The sequence below is a fragment of the Melospiza georgiana genome, chromosome 13 (assembly GCF_028018845.1).
Source record: "Melospiza georgiana isolate bMelGeo1 chromosome 13, bMelGeo1.pri, whole genome shotgun sequence".
Lineage (NCBI taxonomy): Eukaryota > Metazoa > Chordata > Aves > Passeriformes > Passerellidae > Melospiza > Melospiza georgiana.
In genome coordinates, this window is record NC_080442.1 from 20,638,329 (window position 1) to 20,659,526 (window position 21,198).

The 21,198-nt window shown below is 43.1% G+C and overlaps 1 protein-coding gene across 2 annotated transcripts in view; it reads right to left on the bottom strand.

Moving 5' to 3' along the window:
• MAP1A (microtubule associated protein 1A) overlaps positions 1-21,198 on the bottom strand; it is a 47,031-nt gene that overhangs the window by 25,423 nt on the left and 410 nt on the right. The window contains exon 2 of one of the 2 annotated variants that reach the window (XM_058033572.1): positions 16,576-16,677. In XM_058033572.1, the coding sequence (XP_057889555.1) occupies positions 16,576-16,677 (102 nt within the window). Of the gene's footprint in view, positions 1-2,196; positions 2,292-16,575; positions 16,678-21,198 lie in introns of those variants that run through there. The other variant, XM_058033573.1, reaches the window with a different exon arrangement.

Sequence of the window (21,198 nt, forward strand, 5' to 3'; positions counted from 1 at the left end):
ATCTGCAGAATGGGAGTAGGCAGAAGGTCTCACAGCCTGGCCTTGCCAGATCACAGGAAAGGAAAGGAGAGGAGAAAAAAATGTGTCCCAACTCAGTAACTACTTGCTGGAGAAATTATAAGGACAGCAACAGAGGCTGGATGCAGCCAACCAGTGTGAAGCCATCAAGGAAACAGAGAGGGTACTGACCTGACACAGCAAAAGGGCCCCTACCCCATTAGAAGAAAGAGGAATCCCCGTCATTCTGGAACAATGCCCAGCCTGCAGGGCTTTTCACAGCGGAACCAGAGCAACTTGGAATAGAAACAGCCTCGTCTCTGAGATCAGAGAATTTGAACCGGAGCTTGTTTTTTCTGCAGTCACAAGCCAGCAGGCACCAGCTGCAGAATTTGCCGCAGTGTGTGTGTGCGTGTGTCTCTGCGTGTGTGAGCGTGCAGCAGCCATGCTCCTCCCCTCGAGCTCACTGTAGGATCAATGACACAGTGATCACAGCTCCCTCCCTTTCCCCTCCCTAAGCACTGACAGTCCCAGTCTGATCGCTCGCAGCCCCCTCTCTTCTATATTAAGAGAGCTTTTGTTGGTATCTCTACTGACTTTTTTTCATTGCTCCCTCCCTGATTTACAAGGTTTTGCTTGTTCTCTTTTTCCCTCTTAGCCAAAACAACAGTGTCTGACAGATATTCACAGTCACATACCCAAGTCTATCCAAAGTGCCAAACCATGCTCTTGCTCCTCTAGTTCGGAACCCTGGAGATAAAAGGCCATGTTTTGAAATACTTCAACACATTTCAGCTCTAGCATACAGATAATTTAACACTTTTACCAAGAAGCTTGCTGGTGGCGACACTAACGAATGCCAGAGATACCCTATTAAAATAGAACCTCATGTGTCTGTGACTGCAGCAGTATCATCATCACACAGTACCACTGGTAAAGCAGGAGAGCTGATGATAAAGAGACAGCTGGCCCCTTATCCCTCTGTGTTACAAGGGCAGTCCAGCAAGGTGAGGGATGACAAAGGACTACTGCTAGGAAAAAGAAAGCATTTTGTTATTCTCACTTCTTAAGCACAAAGTCCCTGCTTATAGCCTACTAGGGTGAAAATCAGCTCCAAGACTGGCCACATCTCCTTCTGCTGCCACAGAAAGGCTGCATGACTCACATTTTAGGGGAACCTTCCCTTTTTTCTCTCCCACCTACTGGACACATTTGGATGCTTTTTGGTTTCCTGTACTGGAAGCATGTAGTGTTGTGAAGCTTGAAGTCAGACTTCAGCTACTTCATAGACTTCAGACTTCATATGCAGGTGTGCAGCACCAAAGGACAGAGAAATTGCAAAAGAAGACAGGCCTTGCATCTCTCTTCCATCAAATCGATAGCACGACAGTCCACCTTAACAACCCTCCCCCCTCCTGCCTGGTATTAGCCTCATTCCAGCATCAGCTGAACGGTGATACAGACGCTAATGCTGTCTTTTACCAAGCCTTGCCCAAAGGCAGCATCTGTGAGATGCCTTGTACCACCTCCTCCGTTCTCCAGCAGCACACCATCTTCAGGGTCAGAAAACTATACTGGGATAAAACATAATGATGCAGGACTCCTTACGTTCCTGACAGGCAGAATACTTTCTCCAGATTCTTCTCTAAACCCATCTTCATACATTCTTCTCTGTGTTTGAGCTAAGGACACAAGCGCAGCAAACAGCTGAGCAGCTGGGGAATTTGGGTTTTGTTCCTATACTCGAGCACAAACAGCTGAGAAGGGGGAAGGTCCGCAGATCATAGAAACTCCAAGCTCCATCCGCAGTCACCTTCCCCTCTTGTCACTAATCCCCCTCAACCCCCCAAATTCCAAGGCAATAAACCCGCACCCGCTATGAGCGCTCCGCGCAGGTGCGTTTGCTCACCTGCGACTCTGCCGGGGCTGCGCACCCCAGCAGCTCAGCGGGACCGCGCACAGGAGCGCAGAGCCCGGACAGGTCCGCCCGCCGTCACCGACATCCCCCGCTACCTCCCCACAAGGGCCCGTCCTCCCCGCCGACCAACGTCTTCCAAAGCAACGAGCAGCATCCGAGCGCGAACAAAGCGCCGCCGCCTCCATCCCGCAACCTCCGCGATACCGGGGCTCCTCGCTCCCGACCGCCCCGGCACCTTTCGCTGCTCGCCCCAGGCCGGTGGGGAAGGAAGATGCACCTACCATCCTGCCGGGAAGCGACGCCGACGGGCTGCGCTGAGCGCGGAGGATGCGCCGGCACGGCACGGCACGGCCCGGCCCGGGCTGCGGCGAGCGGGGCCGTGTCACGGAGGGGGCGGCGCCGCCGCGGCCCCACCCGAGCGCAGCGCTTTAACCCTCTGCGCGCCGGCCCCGGCCCCTCGGGCGGCCTGGCCTGCTCCGCCGCTCCGCCGCTCCGCCGCCGGCCCGCTGAGGCCCCGGCTCCCGATCGCCGGGCAACGGCGCGCACCGAGCTCCGGTCCCGCGCTGCGGAACACCCGACTGCGGTCAAACCGCGGCCCGCGCTCCGAAATACCCGACGCAGGTCAGAGCCCGGCCAACACGGCTGAACGCTTTCCACATCGCTCTTGGGCCTCACGGGCCTCTCTGTCCTCGCGGGCTGCCGGAGGGCTGCTCTCCATCCCACCTCGGGCGCCTTCGGCTTAATTGTCTCAAACTGGAACCGCACGTCGGACTCCAGCTGCAGAGCTGCTCCTCCAGTTAAAAACCAGCGACACGAAGCACCCCTGCGACGGGACAGATGTACCTGACCCCACACACCAGCACCTGGCTGCTCATGCACGGACACGGGCCAGTGCTGAGCTTGGACCACACTGGACAGACAGTGAATGCCAATGAGTGAGGCAAGAATACCAGATATTCAACCTCTGGAGACTTATTTCCAGCATGTTTTCAGATAAATGTTTACATTGTTTTCTGAGAACCTTGCAACTTGTTTCATAGTCAGTATCAGCTCCAAGGCACTTGCAAATAATTGTGCCTCCTTGTTTCTCTTTTGCTGGTCGCAGGCATCCCAGTCCAGCATTGGAATATACAGATTACTTCATGGTGTGCTAGTTGGCAATAGTGATTTTTTTGATTTTTTTCCCCACAGCAAAAACTGAAATCACTCTCACTGCCCTGCTTGCTGTACACATGATGCTGGCTTACTTTAGATTCCAGAATTAATGTGAAAGCTGGAGATGTCCTGTCAGCTGCACAGCAGGTCTCCCTCAGTGGTTTTTGTCAGACACGATGCAATGCTCAGAAATAGAAATATCACAGAATTTTAAGTTTTAAAAGTTAAAAAACCCCAAATCAGAACCTTTCTTTCTGTAACTTTCAGATGACATCAATCAGTGGCAAATATCTGTAAACCTGAGGAAAAATCAATGCACTGGATCAAACATCTTAAATTTCTGTATGTTTTGGACAGGTAACATTGCATCATATTTTAAAAAGACCAAAGGTTAAAATATTCTCAAAGGACAAACTATGAAGAAAATAGCTCCATGCTATAGGTCCCCTTTATATGGACATTCTTTGAAACAGAGGGGGTCATTATCACTACCCATTGTAGCTGTCATCCCACTATAACCAGTATAACACAAGTTGAAGAGTTTTGCATAGTCAAAGTAAAAAAGGAGTCAGAAGTAAAGAGCCAAGTAAACAAGTGGGGATGCAGATGACTGCAAACCAAATGTGCAGTCCCCTTTTTAAGTTTAAAGATGCACCAGGTGAGCAAAGGATATTACCTTAAAGGTGCTGCTATGTAGGAGTGCTGAAGACAAAGCAGGAGGATGTATTTGCTATTACTGCTTCATATAAGCTAAGCTTCTTAGTATTTGAATTAACATCATCCACTTCAGTGCAAGAACTGCCCCAGATGGCTAGCCCAGGACAATTTCACCCCTTAGGCAGTTCTTGGGGTCTTTTCTAATGCACCCACAGCACTGAGATGTGTCTGTCACTTCAGAGAGCAGCGCCAGGGGTGCAGGAGGGAAGGGAGGGGATCACATAGTCTGCTCTAGAACTGGCCCACACTGCAAACTGCACTGCCATCAGCAGATTTTTCAGAGCACTCCAGAAGGGCGGCTCCCGTTGCACACTCAGGAAGGGCATATACCCCAGGCCATTTCATACAATGACACACAACTCTACAAGCCTTTTCCTTTTCTACACCCACTACAACAGTGATCAAATTTAGCCCCTAGCAGGATATTTGGAGTAGCATGATCTCTTTCTGCATTGATTTTTTTTAATATTGATATATTCTATTTCAAGCAGCAAAATTAGATTTTACTGTCTAATCAGGACATTTCCTGATATTAGTAATTGTTTCAAAATCCCTTCCTATTAACACTCACGCAAGTACAACTAAAGTATGAACTAGCTGGATATCCTTAAATGCATTAAAACCTTTTTAATATATAAACAGACCAATTTGTTATCTTCCATCCATGATCTTATTTTACAAGAAACTATATTTTTTCAACAATATGTCGTGCTCTTTTCTCTTTTGCTTCAAAATACTTCTTTATGTCACAAAAAATTTGCATCGTCCAGTTGCTATTGAGAATGTACATCAGAAACAGCTATCTCTATGAAATTAATGTCTGAAGCTAGGTGCATCTTCTGTCTCTAGTTTCCCTCTCACTTTCCACTCTTAGTTACATGTTCACACCCCAGCAAACTGGAATGCATATTTTTATACATTGCAAGTGGACGTTTACAAAGCAAAAGTAATTTACAAGGTATGGTGGTTTTCACAAAGCACAGTTCTTGGCATATGTGTACTGTTTGACCAGCAAAACACTTCTCAAAACTGAAGAGGTTCTTAAAGTAGCTGCTGCTTTTACCATGCACCTGTTATTTAAGTGGACTAAGCAGCCTCCTGCACACATGTTCTCTGAGGCAGCCCCACTGCCTTCATATGATCAGATAGCAGCTGCAGATAATCTCTTCTTTTTAGCTTTTAAATAAAACAACATTTAGCAATAAACCTAAAAATAGTCATCAGAAGCAAAAGGGAACTAGTAAGGGAAGCACTCACCTATCTTCAAGGCTCTTCCAGTTCCTAAAAAAAGGGCACTGAGCTTCTACTAGGAAGACCTAGAGCTATGATCAAGGTAATTTCCATTTCTTCAGTCCTTTAGGAGATCAGGAGATTCACCTGACAGTTATGGAACCTCACAGAGCGGGCACCAGGACCACTGCTAAGATGAGGCTCAACTACAACGACCACTCAAACATGAAAGGTTAAAGACACTATTATTCTCTGATCCAAGGATGGATTTATTTTACATATTGAATTAGAAAGAGACAGGGAGGGTTTCCCTATTTATGCTAAAAAGCCTCAAACCACTTTTTTCCATTTTGTCAAATGGACAACTATGGTTTGAAACAAAGATCCTGTCTTTAGGCTGTTCCCTGTCCTCATGGCTTTGAAAAGGCCACAAAGCTTCCTGTGATGTTAGGTGTCGTTCCTTTCTGACTAGGATATGGAATTAAACATGGAATCAAATTGTTAAAAATGTGAACACTTATTTAATGACTACACACCTTAGCCAGTATCACACTGACAGGAATATCCTGGATCATAAATAATAATAAGCTATAGACAGGGTCTTTCCCTAGGCCAGCATAAATATAAAAAGTCACTTCTTGAAATGTTTTTCTGTTATTTTCAAACGCCATGGTCATATCTCCATGTTTTTCTCTACTATGATGTTTAAAACAGTTTTATATAAATGAAGGCTGTATGTTTTTTTGATGTATGAGATATCCAGAACTACAGCTAAAGCATAAGTCTTACAATGAGTCTAAAGGTCATGCTTCTCTAAACAAAAACTCCAAGCTGCCTACCATCTCAAGCTCAAAAACATTTGATTTTCTAAAAAACTATAGGCCAAAGGCTTTAATAAGAAAATACATTCTAATCAAGAATATACTATCTTCTGAGAACCTTGGGACAAAGAATAACCGTGGTCTGACCCAGACATAGCCCAGATATTATTTTGAGTAAAATATATTTATTTCCCCACACCTTTGTGTGAAATGCAGAGTTGTGCTGACCTCTCCATTAGTCTACACCCCAGCTTTCAAGCTCTCACTGCACAAGGCAATCACAGCACATCCAAGAGCAGACAGCACACAGGACAGAAAAAACTGCCAAGAAGCACAAAGATTTGTTTGCATTTGGAAGCTTTCTTTGCTTAGACTATCCAGTTACTGACTTCCACAGGCTATCTGCTTTCAATCAAACAAATGAACCAATGACTTGGTCAAGTCTTTGGCAAATCACTCCCCAAATCCTCTTGGCTGTCTTAATTTCTGCAATTTTTACAGTGATTTTTACAGCAATTTTTACTCTTTTCTACAGGCTGCACTAGGATGCATTTAAAGGACTCATTTTTGTTGAATACTGTATCTTTCTCTGCAACCGTTCACTGAGTCTTCCTATCTCCTTTCTTATTTACAGGTATATGTATCTTTTTAATCTGTATGTCAGCCTAAATTCTGACCAAAAAGGTGTTTCCCACTTTTGTCAAGTTTTCTTATTTTTAAATAACCATTTCTGAAATGTTGTGACAACCCTTTGATTGTCAGTATCGTTCTATTTAAAGTAACCTTTAATCCCTAAAGTATTTTATTCTTTTAGGTAGCTTTGCAGGTACAGTTGTTTATTATTATTATTATTGTAGTTGTTGTTGTTGTTCTTGTCTATTACAATACAGTCACATATTTAGGCTTTTCTTCCTTAATTTGAGAATGATGTTTTCATCTTTCTGATGCTTCAGGGCCCAAGAAGTGTTTATTATCTGAGCTATTGAGAATTAACAGTCCTAATGTGGAATTTTAAAAGTTTAAAGGTGGGAATCTCAAGTCATCCAATCCATTTAGTTTTGTATCATTTTCTTCTTCAAGTAAGGTTTTACTGTTGTGGTAATAGCATCCCTAATGCAGGCCCAGAGAGACTGTGTGCACCTGTTACCAACCTCTTTTCCAATTCCTACTTTAAACAAATTCATGAACCCTATGAGTTTTCAGTGGCAACATTCTGGTCCTTCTTGCCCCAGAAAATAAGGTTTTAAAAATGGTGATCCTAATTTAACTCAGCAACTGCAAACCTTTAGGGAAAACAACGGAAGATGACCTGTCTAGAACTCTCGGTGGAAAGGATAAGGAGGTTTATAAATCAAGGCTGTAAAACTGGAGCAAACACCAGCAGTGCCAAAGGCCAGGAGGACAGGAGCAGAGGGACTGAGGTGAACCCCAGAGCGCAGCGAGACCAGCAGGGCGCTCCTGCACAGAGCAGCTCCGCTCCTCAGCACCCAGGGGTGCCACAAGGGCCAGGGGGACAGGACCGAATCCCAGTGAGTGCTTAGTGACGCTGGGATAAACCCTAGTGTTCTCCTAATTACACTGAGCTCAAAGAGGAGACTTCTCCCAGGGCATTTCCCAGACCAGCATACATCCATCGTGCCTTCTGCCAGCGCTGGGGTTGGCCGCACTTCTCAGCCTACATGAAGGCACCCCTGGGCACAGCAAAGCTTCCCACATCACCCGTCAGACACAGAGAGCACAGCAGAAGGGACAAGCCAGGTCTGCCACTGGAAGTAAGAAAGAAACGCAACCAAGGCAATGTGAGCTACATGAGCCAAATCCTAGTGCAAGGTTTCTCTTTGTGCAGAGGGTATTTTCTCCTTCCAGTCATGCTTAACTGCCTCAGATTCCATTCTTGCCCTGAACCAGACAGCAACCTGTTGGAAAAGGTACCAGCTGCCCCAAAAATGGATTCCTGGGAACCTGCTGTTTTAACTCTGTCTTCAAAGCCTGCACAGGGGTGCAAAGGCTGCTAACACCCTTATGGGGAGCAGTGTCACTCCAGCAGGTGCCCTGCCTGCTGTTTGGGTAGCAAATGCTGCAATGCTCTACAGACAAGGAAGGACAGCTCTGACAAAAAAAAATCACAGCAGGATCTTAAGAGAGAGGCAACAGGCATCAGGCATCACACTGTAGGTGCTGCAAATGGCAGGCAGGAGCAAAGGCTGGCAGAGAAACCAAAAGGAAGGCTGTGGAGAGGGCAGAGTGGAATTTAGAACTGGCAGTGGCACAAGTAAAATTGTCAAGACAACATACAGTTGGGAAGGTTGACAACACTGTATATAATTCCATGTTTACATGGCTGTGACATTGACTAGACATGACTTGCCTAAAAAGAGGCATATTTTTTATTCACCCATACCACAGGTTCATAAAACCACCAGAGGTGCTTCATTTTTTTTGTATAACATTTAGAATTGGAAACCAAGATGTAGACATGCAGACATTTTTACGTAAGCAATACAAATCAGCTCTGACACATTTTGTGAGGCGGTAGAACCCATTACCTGTCAGGTTCAGGCAGTTTTAACAGGCATTGTTTGAAGACTTCTCTCAAAATGAATCCAGGTTTGAAGACAAGCTGAAAATTCTAGAAAAAACTAACAGTGACAGGATCTAGTTGCTACTAAATGCAAAGACACCACAGAAATAACCATATGCTATTATTATAGAACAGATATTGCTCTTTCAGGCATATTTTAAATTTAAACAGATAAAATGTTAGTCCCTACAAACTAATGCTAGTAAGTTATGTGCATGTTTAGGATGTAATGGTTTCTAGACACTTTCTGCTTGTAATCTGCTTAGTTAAGAAAAAGGAAAAATTTGAGAAATATGCAAATATTCTTCAGACATGGATCAAACAGGACATCCATTTCAGGCACTATTCCCCCCTGGGTTTATGCTCTCCTGTATGATAAGATCAGCACTGCAGCACATGCTTTCCTGCAAAGATCTAGCTCAGATGAAACCAGAGAGGGAAAACAAATAGGGGGTAGGGATGTGGTGAGGGGAGGAAGGGAAATCAATAATCACTTTGAATTATTCATCCCCATGAAATAGGAATAAAAATGCAAGCAAATGCCATCTTTATAACAGTGATCCCAGGAGAATTTTCTTTATAGAAGTCTGTCTACTGCAGATTTTTCGACAGAAGCATTAGTACTCACTAAAATTTCAGAGGCAAAGAAGTAGGATTAAGTCAAACTCAAACCATTCACTTACCTGAAGGCACATAACATTGTAAATAGTCACTGTCAATTTCCACATTAGCTACTGTCAAAGTGAAGGCAGACAAAATCCAGAATAGGCCTTAGTGTACAAAAATATGAAGGAAACACTGAGATCAGGTCATCTGAAAGAAATATGTATCCTTGTCCTATTGTGTTGTTCAGAGATCTTTTTTTTCTTTTAACCATCAGAAATTTAGGTGTCATCCACCTTGACCATCCTAAAAAGTTCTGTAGATGAGGACCAACATCACTGGAGCAAACTCCATCATTTCAAATCAATTCAGAATGTATTCCACCAAAGCCATTTAAAAAGGGCCCGAGAAATCAAAACCGTTGAGTTATTTCCAAGCTACTACCATAAGCACAGCCCAGGCTCAACATTTCTTTTTTAAAATGTAACAAAGAAAAGGTAAATTTTAAAAGGCAATAAAAAACCAATCACACCTACCAAGACACAAAGTACTAAAGGAAAAAAACCCCAAAATATGCTTGTTTTATATTGTGTCCTGAAGGAAGGCCCAACCCTTTCCCAAAGATCTCATAATTATTTTCCTTTTCTATCAAATTCAAGGGTTAATCTTCCCTCAAGGTCCATTCAAACAGATCCTGACCCCTCGGATATCCTACATGACAGCACAGCAGGAGTGGCTCAGCTCAGTGCTCTCCCTCCTCTGTCCTCGAAGGAGAACAAAGACTGGTCCAGGATAAACCCAGTTATTTTTTGCCTCCACATGTGTTTCAACAATTTGAATTCTGTGAACTGCCAGCAACATTTAACCACGGCATCTGGTTTCAGAAGCAAGAGTAACAATTTAGTAAGGCGAGTTCTAACTTTAGAAATGCAACCAGTTAATTCACAATTGGGGTGATTTCAACTCTAGGAGTTTTGAGCTAAGAAACTTGCAAAATTGGAAAGTTAACTATCTGTGGAGAAAAAATGCAGAAAACACAGGAAAAACCTTCCCAAACGTACATTAATTTTAGCTCCCCCCTCCCCGCCCCTTCAGTCAGTAACAATGTTCGGGCAGAACAGCACAAACAAAAGAAACTGGTGTTTGCTGAACCTGTGCTGAGCTGAAGCTCAAAACAGCTCACCAGGGCTTTGGTTTCTTATTTCCACAGCATAGCCTTTTGGGTGTCACAGTGAGAACCTCAAAATACTGGTAGGAACAAAGGAACAGTTTGAAATACAACAGCCAACTGAGATGAAGGCTGACAGCTCCCTGGCCTGCCAAAGCAGCACCAGTATACTGGCATCAGATGCACGACATGAGGCCCATCTTCCATGTTCTCATGGGAAGCATCATTCCTATGAAGGAATCAATTTTTCACAGCTGCTCTGGTTCTGTTGGCTCCTCTGCTGAGTATTGAGGGGAAAATTCTGTTCAGCTTCTTAGAAGAAAAGAGAACTCTGAGGATGTGCAATGTCCAGAGGAGGTGTCTTAGCACAAAAGCAAAACCATGTAAGATCATATATAAAAACACTGCTTTTACCAACTTTAGCAGATGTTTTGATGCTATCTCATTTTAAAACTAAGCTCTTCAGGTCAAATAGAGCCAGAAGCATTCAGTAAATGCTTCTTTTCTGTAGTTGAAAGAAATTAAAATATATTTTAGAGACAATGAACTTTTAACAGTAACAATGGTGGGAGACTGCAGCATTCAGACCAAGCCTATGCAAAATATAATTTCTTGTACAAGATCTAAGATTGACTAAGAAGCTCTCAGCTTCCAACATGAGCTCCACTACTCTGGCATTTAAGTCCAAGGAGACTGGAAAACCCATCAGCAGTAAAGATTCAAATAGAATACTAAATTAATGTCAATCAGCATGGCTTTACAAAAAATATGACCTTCCTTCTTAATAAAAACCAAATAAGCTTGTCAAAATCTCAAAGGTTGTATTGATATAGTGCAACTGTTATTTTATAAGTCATGTCATATAAGCCTACACTGTGACTTGTGCTGCTCACTGTAGCCTACCTGGAAAGGAGGAAAGCAGACTGGAGGCAAAGCTTATGGATAGTGCCCAGAATGGCTGCAGATGAACTGCCAGGGAAACTTCACAATGCTGAGTTTCATTCGCCCCTTTATTCATAAGTATGAATCACATATAGAGTTACACTAACTATTGCTAACCAGAGCTAACTTGTACCACTGGGGTATCTTGAGGTTATGATCAGCTCAGTTCCATTCATGAGTCAGCTCACTGATCAGCAGCAGTCAGAAAGCAATAGATATGTCAGAGACAGGGAAAGGAAGGAAAAAACCCTTGTGCCACTGTGTAAATGCATAGCTCTGCCCCACTTTGAACACTACACAGTTCTGTTCCCAGCATCCCAAAGAGGTACATCTGAAAGGCATTAATATAAAACGAAATATCTGGGATAGATTCCCAGACTTATCCCTTAGAAAAGTCTGGCCTCTGCAATCTGGAGAAATCATGAGAAGGCAAATATGCCAGACCTATAACACAATCAGATTGGACAGGATTGTCCAATATAGGAAGGTATATCAAAATGAGACCAGGCAGGAATAAGAGTCCAAGCAAATAAGATAGTGTTGCAGGTGAATGAACCCTTCTATTCCTTGCTTGCTCTACTTGCAGGGAAAAACTGAAAAAGCACTTTGTGGGAATTGAAAAGTGCTGTTACTAAACAAGTGGAAAACACCTCTCCATGACCTGGAAAGAGATATGAGCTAGAATAGTACAAGGAAGAAGTATTTTATGTACTCATCTTACACTCTTGCCCATGCATCCATTTTTTCTTGCTGTGCTGCATGTACCTTTGGCTTGAACCAGGACCAATACCCACCCTGACATACAGCAGCCTTAGAGAAGATTTATTCCTGCAGAACACATGAGTAACTGATTAAAGTATGTCTAACTGGCAGATCCTACCAAGTCTAACTGGTAGATCCTTGCAAGTCCCACAGAGATATTCTTTACCAGTTATCTGGGAGAAAAATCTAAGGATGTTTGTGACAGGAATCAGCTGGAAAGAGCAATGCTTGGGACTACTGCAGCCACAGGTACCAACAAGAAACAGAGGCTGTGCTTACAGCCTGGGAAGCCACTGTAGTAGACTGCAGCTCATGGGATCTTTGAGGTCCTGCTCTGTGTGGTTACTATGAAAGCAAATACAGCCCTCAAGCACACAAGGAGGAAGCACAGAAGCTGGCAAGTGCTTGCTTTGTGTTTCTCTGGTCTAAAGAACGGTGGCAGACAAATGGTACGAGTCAATTAATAGCTCAAGCACTAGAAATTGCATCAGAAGTCCAAATAATCATTGTTGCATCTGTGGGGAAAAAAAAACAAATCAAAAAGAAAACCCAGTAGTGTTAGTCACTGACTTTTCTGCTACCTGAACATGCAAATTTAGGATATAGCAGTACTTTCATTAAAACAGCCAAGACCTGAACAAAATCCATCACTCAGTGACCTATGTTACAGAAATCTCTCTAGCAAGAGGCCACAGCTGTGGGGAATATACACTTTCACTGTAATCTAATTTTCACAAGCAATTGGTCTTTTGCCGCCTGTCTAGAACAGCTTTTGCTTGAACACACAGAATTATCTTCTGTACTATCTAGAAGCTATAATTTGAATAAACAAGGCAGCTTTTTTTACTGTCATGCACTTGAGACTCACCACTGACGACCAACTAAGCAGTGCAGTTGGAAAAAGCATATGGCACAAGCTGACACTCCAAGCCATTCCAAGTTCCATGAAGAAATTGAATCACTTGCACAAGTAAAAACATTGACCTAGGGGATATTAATGCAAAAGGAAGAGCTGTGCAGAAGTACATGTGGGGCTGCCCTTAGCATACAGAAGGGCACACTTCTGTTCATTTTTTCTTCCCATGTCACACTCTCCTTCCTTCCGACAATTTACTAGCTTCCAGAATCTCCAAATAGACCCACACTTGATTTCTTGCTGTGCCTTCCATGCTGTGAGATTACCCCTACAGCAAGGGCCACGTTGTCTGTGGTACTCAGAGGACAGCCAGCAAGTGGGGGGAAAAAAACTCAAAAGCCCAACAACAAATCAACTTGCATAAGATGCATCCAGTCTCAATTTACTATTACAAGCTCTGCCATGAGCTTTTCTCTTCTGCATTGTTCTGCATTTGAGACTCACTTGTTCCTCATCATCTTTACGCAGACTAAAATCTTGTCTGAGGGATAACTGTGCCATGTCCATTCCCAGAGAACACTGCAGTTACATTTTAATTTCAGCTGCAAACACTATGCATCGACATCCTACAAATACAGGTTGGAAATAGCTATTGTAACCAAGTGAGAAATTGCAAACAGGAAAGTCTTGGAATATTCAGGTAGACTGCTCTACTTAGTCATATTGTGTTACCAGTCTCCATATTTTGTTTCTTGCCAGTGGTGTCAAACATTTACTGGTTACTACAAATCTGTCAAATGAGAAACTCAAACAACTGCTCTGGCTTTACAGTAACTGCTGTGCTGCAGCTGACTTCTCCCTAATCACACTGCAAGCATCAGCCTTTAAGGGAATTATATTCTCCAATTAATGCACCTCTGAAAAAAATAGTTTTATCCTTCAGATATCCTACTCAGCAGACCAGTGTGGAGGTACATGTTCCCCACACAAGTCAGACAGATCTTTCCAGTAGCATGGAATCAAAACAACATTAGCTGGGAGAGATTTCAGGAGAGCTCTAGGACAGCCATCTGCTCAGAGAAGCTAGCACCAAGCCACGAATGCTAGGAGGAAAATCAGTTGTGTACACTCTTCCCTTTGCCCACAGTAGGAACAAGAGGGTAAATAAAGTATAAAGCCAAACAGCAATAAATAAGCTCTAGTTTTATGTATGTTCATCTGGAGAATAGTGATGAACAACACCTTCACAGGGCTGTTACAGGATACATAGCAATGAATTTGCAGCAAGCTGCAGCAAAAGTTTAAAAAATAAATTAAAATTATAAAGATTCTTTACCATCAAAATAGTCAGTTAAAAATAGCTGCTCAAGCAGAAACTGCAAAACTAACAGAGCATATAAAACTGCAGCTATATTCCAAAGGGTATTAACTGATAGTACATATGGAATGCAGACAAGACTGTTCACAGTTCACATTTTGAGCTTCTTCTAGATTGTATTATCAGTTGTGACCTGAAATTTCTCTTGTAGCAGTCTTTCCCACTTCCTCCCCACAAACCATGCCATAACCATAGCTTACTGCTGTCCCTGAGAGAAACCTGTCTGCATTCAAGATCTACCACCATCAAGTAAATCCTGGGATTATAGCATAACTCCTCAATTTAGCTTTTCAGCATTCAAGATACACTATCTCCTACACAATCTTCCTGTACAGACTGTCATTATTTTCCACAGTCCCATATAGCTGCTTAACACATTTTAAATTGTATCTATTATTCTCATACACATTCCTTGTGTCTCTGACAGATCATCTTGCTGCATTTCAAGATCTATGCTTATTGAATAAACATGGGTCCAGACAGGAAATGTGCAAATATCTAACTTGAGGCAAAGCTTCTTTCTAGACCCCCTTAATCCCAAAGCCTTTCTCTTTCTGGCTGTTCTGGCCTTAAGGGCTGCCAGGGAGATTTATTAGAGAAATTGTGAGTGCCAGATGTTCGCACTTGCCACAAACCAAGGAGCCCCTACAGTTGTACCTCTGGTCCTCAGGTCAATCCATGCCTACTAGGATCCCCAGACCAGAATCTCTCACATCTCTACTGCTAAGTACCCGAGAGGCAGCTACGCTTTTCCTTTCCCAGAAATGTACCAGAGGAAACAGACACTATGTGGGGCTAGCTGGAATGTATAGTCCCACAGGAAATTCTGTAGGTGTGTAAATAAAGCTTTAAAGAAGAGGGCAGCATGACTAACACCAGGTTAAGCTTCAAGCTTTCAGTTCAGGACCAAGTCTCTATACACAGTGCATATCAAAAAAAGTTTCTGTTTACCCATCGTTTTTTCAGTAACTTCTGCATACCAAAGCCTGATCCCGAATTCTGTGGCCAAGCCATTAAGGCTTTCTTAAACAGACTTCATAGACTTAGATTCCCCAAATATTTTTGCTTGGTGGACTAAATCACTCGTCTACATGTTTGCTGATCTCTTTGAAGAACTACAAGACATTTGAAAAGCAGAGCTTCCCTTTGCAGAACCAATGGTGAGTCTTCCAAGACAGACACTAATCCTGCCTTATATTTTAGTTGCTGTTTTGCTCAGTAAGTCTGACAGTTGGTTGACAGACTTGCTGTTCCCCAGATCCACCACAGAAACCTCTTCATAGACTGCCAACACAGTCATCATCTTTTGCTCCTCAGGAACAAAGCTAGGGCACATTCATCGCCCCTTGCTCCTCGGGGACTACACTGAGGAAGTGAGTAGGAGACATTTTGCTAACATTAATCCAACTCTGACTTAGAAGAATTCTTGGGCAAATGTTATATTCATGGTAATTTATTATTGTTCTGCTCTATTTATACTATAGGCCCTGTTACAGCTACTTCAAACTGAGACAGATCTACTGAGTGTTTCAAATTATATGTTTCACACACTTTTTTTTTTAATCCCGTAAGTGTACACACATGCACACACCAACTTGCAAGAAGAGAGAAATTCCATCTCCATGTTAAAAAGTCACAGAGAAGGTGAGACCTCTCAGTCAGTGGCACATTTGAGAATAGTCCAGGTACTTTTCTTCACAGCTGTCCATTAGGAGAACAGTTTCCCCAGTGGAAAAAACTCAGAAGCTTTGACAAGAGTGTAAAACATACAGTGAACTATAAGATGGTCTTATATAAACTAGGTTTTGCAAGTGTCATCTGTGCTTCTTATAGTAACTTAACATATGTTACATAAAAGTATTATGAACAGAGTTTAAGCTTTTCACAAGCTAAGCAAGCCAAATTTCTAATGGTTGGTGCCATTTTTATAATGCTCTTATTCATTTTTCTCAGGAAAGGGAGCTTCAAAAAGACAAATCCAAAAGGTCATTTGGCTACTCTTACACACTACTTGCAACACCTTTTGTGCATATGAAAACATATTTTAAAACCTCAGAGGAAGGGGCTGATAATAAATAGCTTACGAAGTAAACTACTTTGTGCCATCTGAATAAGATACAGATAGATAGATAGATAGATAGATAGATAGATAGATAGATAGATAGATAGATAGATTCTAACTTTTAACTAGTTTAATAGGCATTAAAGCTGCACACTTTTCTATTCAACTCTATTCTCAGTAGTAAGGTCTGTAATTTTAAGGTAAATTAATTGCATCCAACACACTGTTAAGATTGTTTATCTTTCGCATTCAGCCCCACAGAATCCTAGGCAAACAAATTGCTAATTGAATCACAATCAGTTTTATTCTTTGTTGTTGTTTTTTTTTTTTTCCCCAGACTCAAAACAAGAGTTAGAAGTTAATGCATATAAACCAAAAAGCTGACCTTTGACTTCAGAAGAAAACTGAGCCAGATGTCGATTTACAAAGAGCCGCAGTTGATGATTCAGATCACAGTACAGAGGATTAATGTTCCAGGAACGAATTCCTGTTTAAAAAAATAAAAAAGGAAAAAGTAAGCTGTCCTTGTCATTACATCTACTCCAGAAACACAAGTGGAGAAAGAAAGGTGAGCAGGACACACAAAGACCAGGGATGCTCTACTAGATGAGCATCCTTAGGATGGAAAAGGTCTTCAGAAGCAGAGGACCATAAGATACTTACCTTGCATAAGACATTTCTTCCTGAAGAAATGAAGTGTTCCATGAAGGACATGCAGTGAGCAAGTCTCCATTCAACTTGGACTTCATGCAAGGGAAACCAGCAAGAGATGAGGCCAAATGAATTACACTACCGCTTAACCAAACAAATACACGATGTTAGTTTTACATCTGCACTCTCCAGCACTGGTCACCGGCAGAGATGGGCTACTGCATTGTTCTGCTACTGAAAAGCCCAGAGACATCAGCTTCTTTGCCCTTACAGCCTGTGCGTCCTCCAAGCCACAAAAGCGTCCCACTCCTCCAAGTCGCACTGCCCAATCACTCCTTCAAAGACACTGATCCCACTGAGACCATTTGAGTCTGTTCTTTAATCTTTATAATCTCTGCCGGCTAGATGCCTTCATATCACAGCAGGAAGATGCTTCTGCTCCCACAGCAAGTGGCACCAAGCCATACTGGGGAAGTCACCTTCAGACCTCAGTGTGAGCAGCTGCACATTCTGGAGGACACCAAACACCACAGACCACAGATTTTCACACCCCAGTAGGGAGCAGCCTTTCCTGGATGGTGTGACTCTTCTACACTGTGCCACAATGAACAAAAGCAGGATATCACTACGCATCCCTACTCCAGCATCTGGTGCTGATGCCTGCTGATGTTCAGACATTGAAGGCCAATGCCACAGACTTCTAAGGTTAACTGAAACAAGAATTTCAGCTCCAGTATTTATTAATGCAGTCCTCACTAAGAGTTCTTTCACCATCTCTCTTGCATAAAATACAAAGTTTTATTGCCTCTATTATCTACTTTCTTTCAAAGTAACCACGTTAATTTTCCATGGAGATATTCCCATTTACTGCAGTTCTAGCTCTCCATGTTGTGCAACAGCTTTTGCTGGCCACTGGTGGGAGAGGATCCTCAAGGATACACACTCCAGCTTTCTACACATAGCAAGACACAGTAGGCATTGCATCACACGGGTCAGTAGTCTCAAGGCCTGTAGAATCTACAGCAGCTAAAAAAACTTTGAGCTTAGTTTCTTTTTCTGGTGACAGCTGACACAGCAGAGTAACAAAGCTTATTTATTATGCTTATTTACTGACAGTATTCACTTCAGACTGCACAAAAACCTCCTCTATAAATCATCTGACCTTCGGTAAAAAAAAAAAAAAAAAAAAAGCCAGAAAACCAAACAACTTTCCAGCACTGACCATTTCAATTTGGACATGGGATACAAATAAACAAAACACATAGAGCAAGAAGATGGACAAAGTGCTTTCCTATCCTACACTCCAAGAGAGCATAATTGTTTAACCAAATGTCCAGTGTAAGAGAATCTTAATGCAGTACTCATGAGCTTTCTGACCCGGACAGGAACAAGGTGGCACTCTGCAGGGCAAATCCTGCTGACTAGCTGCTGTGTCATGGTCATTGTGTCCTACTGCAGCAATAAGTGCTATTTGAGGCACTGCTACATCCTCTAGATTGCAGAAGGAATAGGTGCTCTTTCAGAGCAAGAAAGGGAATTATCTCACTTGTTCTCATACTTGCAACAATTTATTCAACATTTTCTTTCCTACAGGTAGTCTGAATTTACCTATAATCTCTATAAATTTGTTACAATTTCACTTTATCACTCCATGGCACATGAGCCTTGCTGATTAGAATCCTCTACCATGAGAGTGCAGACTATATCACAATAAGGGTAAATATTCCAGCTCTTTGCAAATGCAAAGCCCAGATAAGCGACCATGTGACTCATCAGTTTTCAATCTCATTCTTTATGCCCTTGTGAATGTTTTATTTCCTGCTGAGGTAATTTGCTTAAAAGATTTGGCCTTTCTCCCCAATACCAGATCTAGTCTTCTGGATATTGTTTCAAAATTGGACAAAAGTAACACAGTAACAGAAAAATAAAACTAGTATTTATTAGACAGTATTTTGGGAAAAATGTTGTTCAGATATCCCACAGATTCACAATGTCACAGCCTACACAGCTCTACACCTGGAAACAAGCAGGTTCCTATAATGCCCTGTAGCCACTATTGCATTCTTCCGAACCAAGGTATAGAAAGAAGTCTGGAAGAACATACTTTTTATATCAGTCAGGGTAAGAGATTTATCAACTGAAAAAAAATCTTTGTTTGTTTTTTGTTTTTTGTTTGTTTGTGGCTTTTGTTCTTTGCTTGTTTTTTTTTTTTTTTTCCTTTCTTTGTTTTTTTGGGGTTTTTTTGGGGGGTTGTTTTGTTTGGTTTTTTTGTTTGTTTTTTTTTTTTTATTTTTAATGCAGACAGGGTGCCATGGCCAACAGAACAGACACAAAACAAACCCTAGCTTTTTCATCCATTTTATATTCACTGCTCAGCAGCCTGTTCTACCTTCACATGAGCCCTCTACAGCAGCTAACACTTCGGTAGGAATCATCATTTCCACATTGCTTGAACTCCCTCAATCAAGAGTCCAGCTCTCTACAACATCATAACATGCTGACTATTGACAGGTCTCAAGATTGCTGTCATTTTAACTATTCTCATTTTTCATATCTTTCAATTTGCAAATATTGGTCCATTTTAACTAGAGGTCATTCTCCCATTTCACAGTGGGGAAAGCTCTAACTTGCTGGAGGTGCTATTCCATGTAAGAGGAGAGACTGAAATCCAGGTTTCCAGCTCTGAGTGATTCACTTCTACTGCCAGTAACTTACTAATACCGCTGAAATGGCTCCCTCCGATGCAAATGAAAGAAGTGTTTACATTTGGCAGAATTTCAGCAGGTTTCTAGTCAGACAAGGCCAACTGCAGAACTTATTTCTACTGTGGCAGTTACAATTTATGTGTCAAACAGCAGGTTTTTCCTCTGCAATGGGAAATCTCTGGCATGTGACTGCAGAATTAGAGTGAAATCCTTTAGTTCCCAGTCTGATCTGTCACCATTTCAAAGATTCAGACAATGGATAAGGGTGTAGGTTGGCACACCAGTTCAGTGAAGTGCCAAGTGAAGATGACCATCCTGCTGGGCAGGAAGCACGAGGGGCCCCTTCAAAGAAGGTCTTTCAGAGGCCAGATGGTCATAATCAGATCTACCACTCCTGAAGCCATCCCTTGAAAAAGGGAATGAAATATTCCTCATGAACAAAGGGGCCTGCCAACAGAGATAGCTGGAAAAGTGAATCAGGAAGTGAAGAAATTGGACAATATTTGACATTTTCACACCCACCCTTTTCTTAAATTGCACTGTCCATCTGTTCTGCAGTAATGCTGATGCTTGGGAAGAAAACAGTCACAGAATTATCTCTGAATAACACAGTTTGTCCAATAGTTATGACTGTTATTTCAAACCAAAGTGCTTTGGAAGTGGGGAGCTGAGGGGAAGAGTGAAGGTGAGTCAGAAAGCTGTTACTTCATTTCTCAAAGGTGTACTAGCTGCTTATTAGAACAAAGGTGCCCTTAAGGTCCTGATGTGGTTGATCAGCTCTCCTTTGTCTTTTGGTCAGAAACTATCAGAAACTGCCACAAGGGAAGAACTGTCATTCAGCACCTTCTTCCCCCTTACTTCTAAACAACACTGTGTCTAATATACAAAGACTAATTCATTGCCAAGACCTCTGGATTTTACTAAAATATTGATAACAGAGGAGAAAAATATTATGGCAGACCTATCCTGAATTGTGTAATTCCTGAAGCAGTTCACTGTGTGTCACCCTGGTCCATGCAGCTGCTCTATAGACAGGGAGAGGCCATACCACAAGGGACCCTGTCCACAGCCGTCCCTGGGACCACAGTGAACAGTGCAGCAAGACAATTCCTCCAACAAGACAGAATTTTGGGGTAAGATGGAAAAAAGATGCAATCCTCCAAAGCACTAATAAAATAAAGACTGAGGGGAAGAGAACCAAGAAATGTCTTTAAGCTTTAAGACGTTCGAAAACTGCGTTAGTTACAAGTCACTAATGCATATAAAGCAATGATCAGGGGAGAAAAAGAACGGAATGCCGTCTGACGCCGCAGAGACCGGCCCCGCAGTGCGCCGGGGACCCGAGCCCCGCCCGGCCTCGCCCTCCGCCCGGGCCGCCCCGCTTCAGCCTCGGCCCCCGCCCGCGGCCCCGACAGCGCCCCGACCCTCCCGCAGCCACCGCCCGCGGGCCCGCGCCGCCGTCCCCCCGGGAGGAGTCGGATGAAGCCCGGCGGCCAGACGGCAGTGCCGCAGGGCGGGGAGGGCGCCGGCAGCGGCAGAGGACGACGCGGCAGGCGCGCAGTTGCGCGGCCCTGGGGGCAGGGATGGGTCCGCCCGGCCCCGGCCCCGGCCCAGCCCCGCCACAGCCGCAGTGCCCGCAGCGCTCGCAGTGC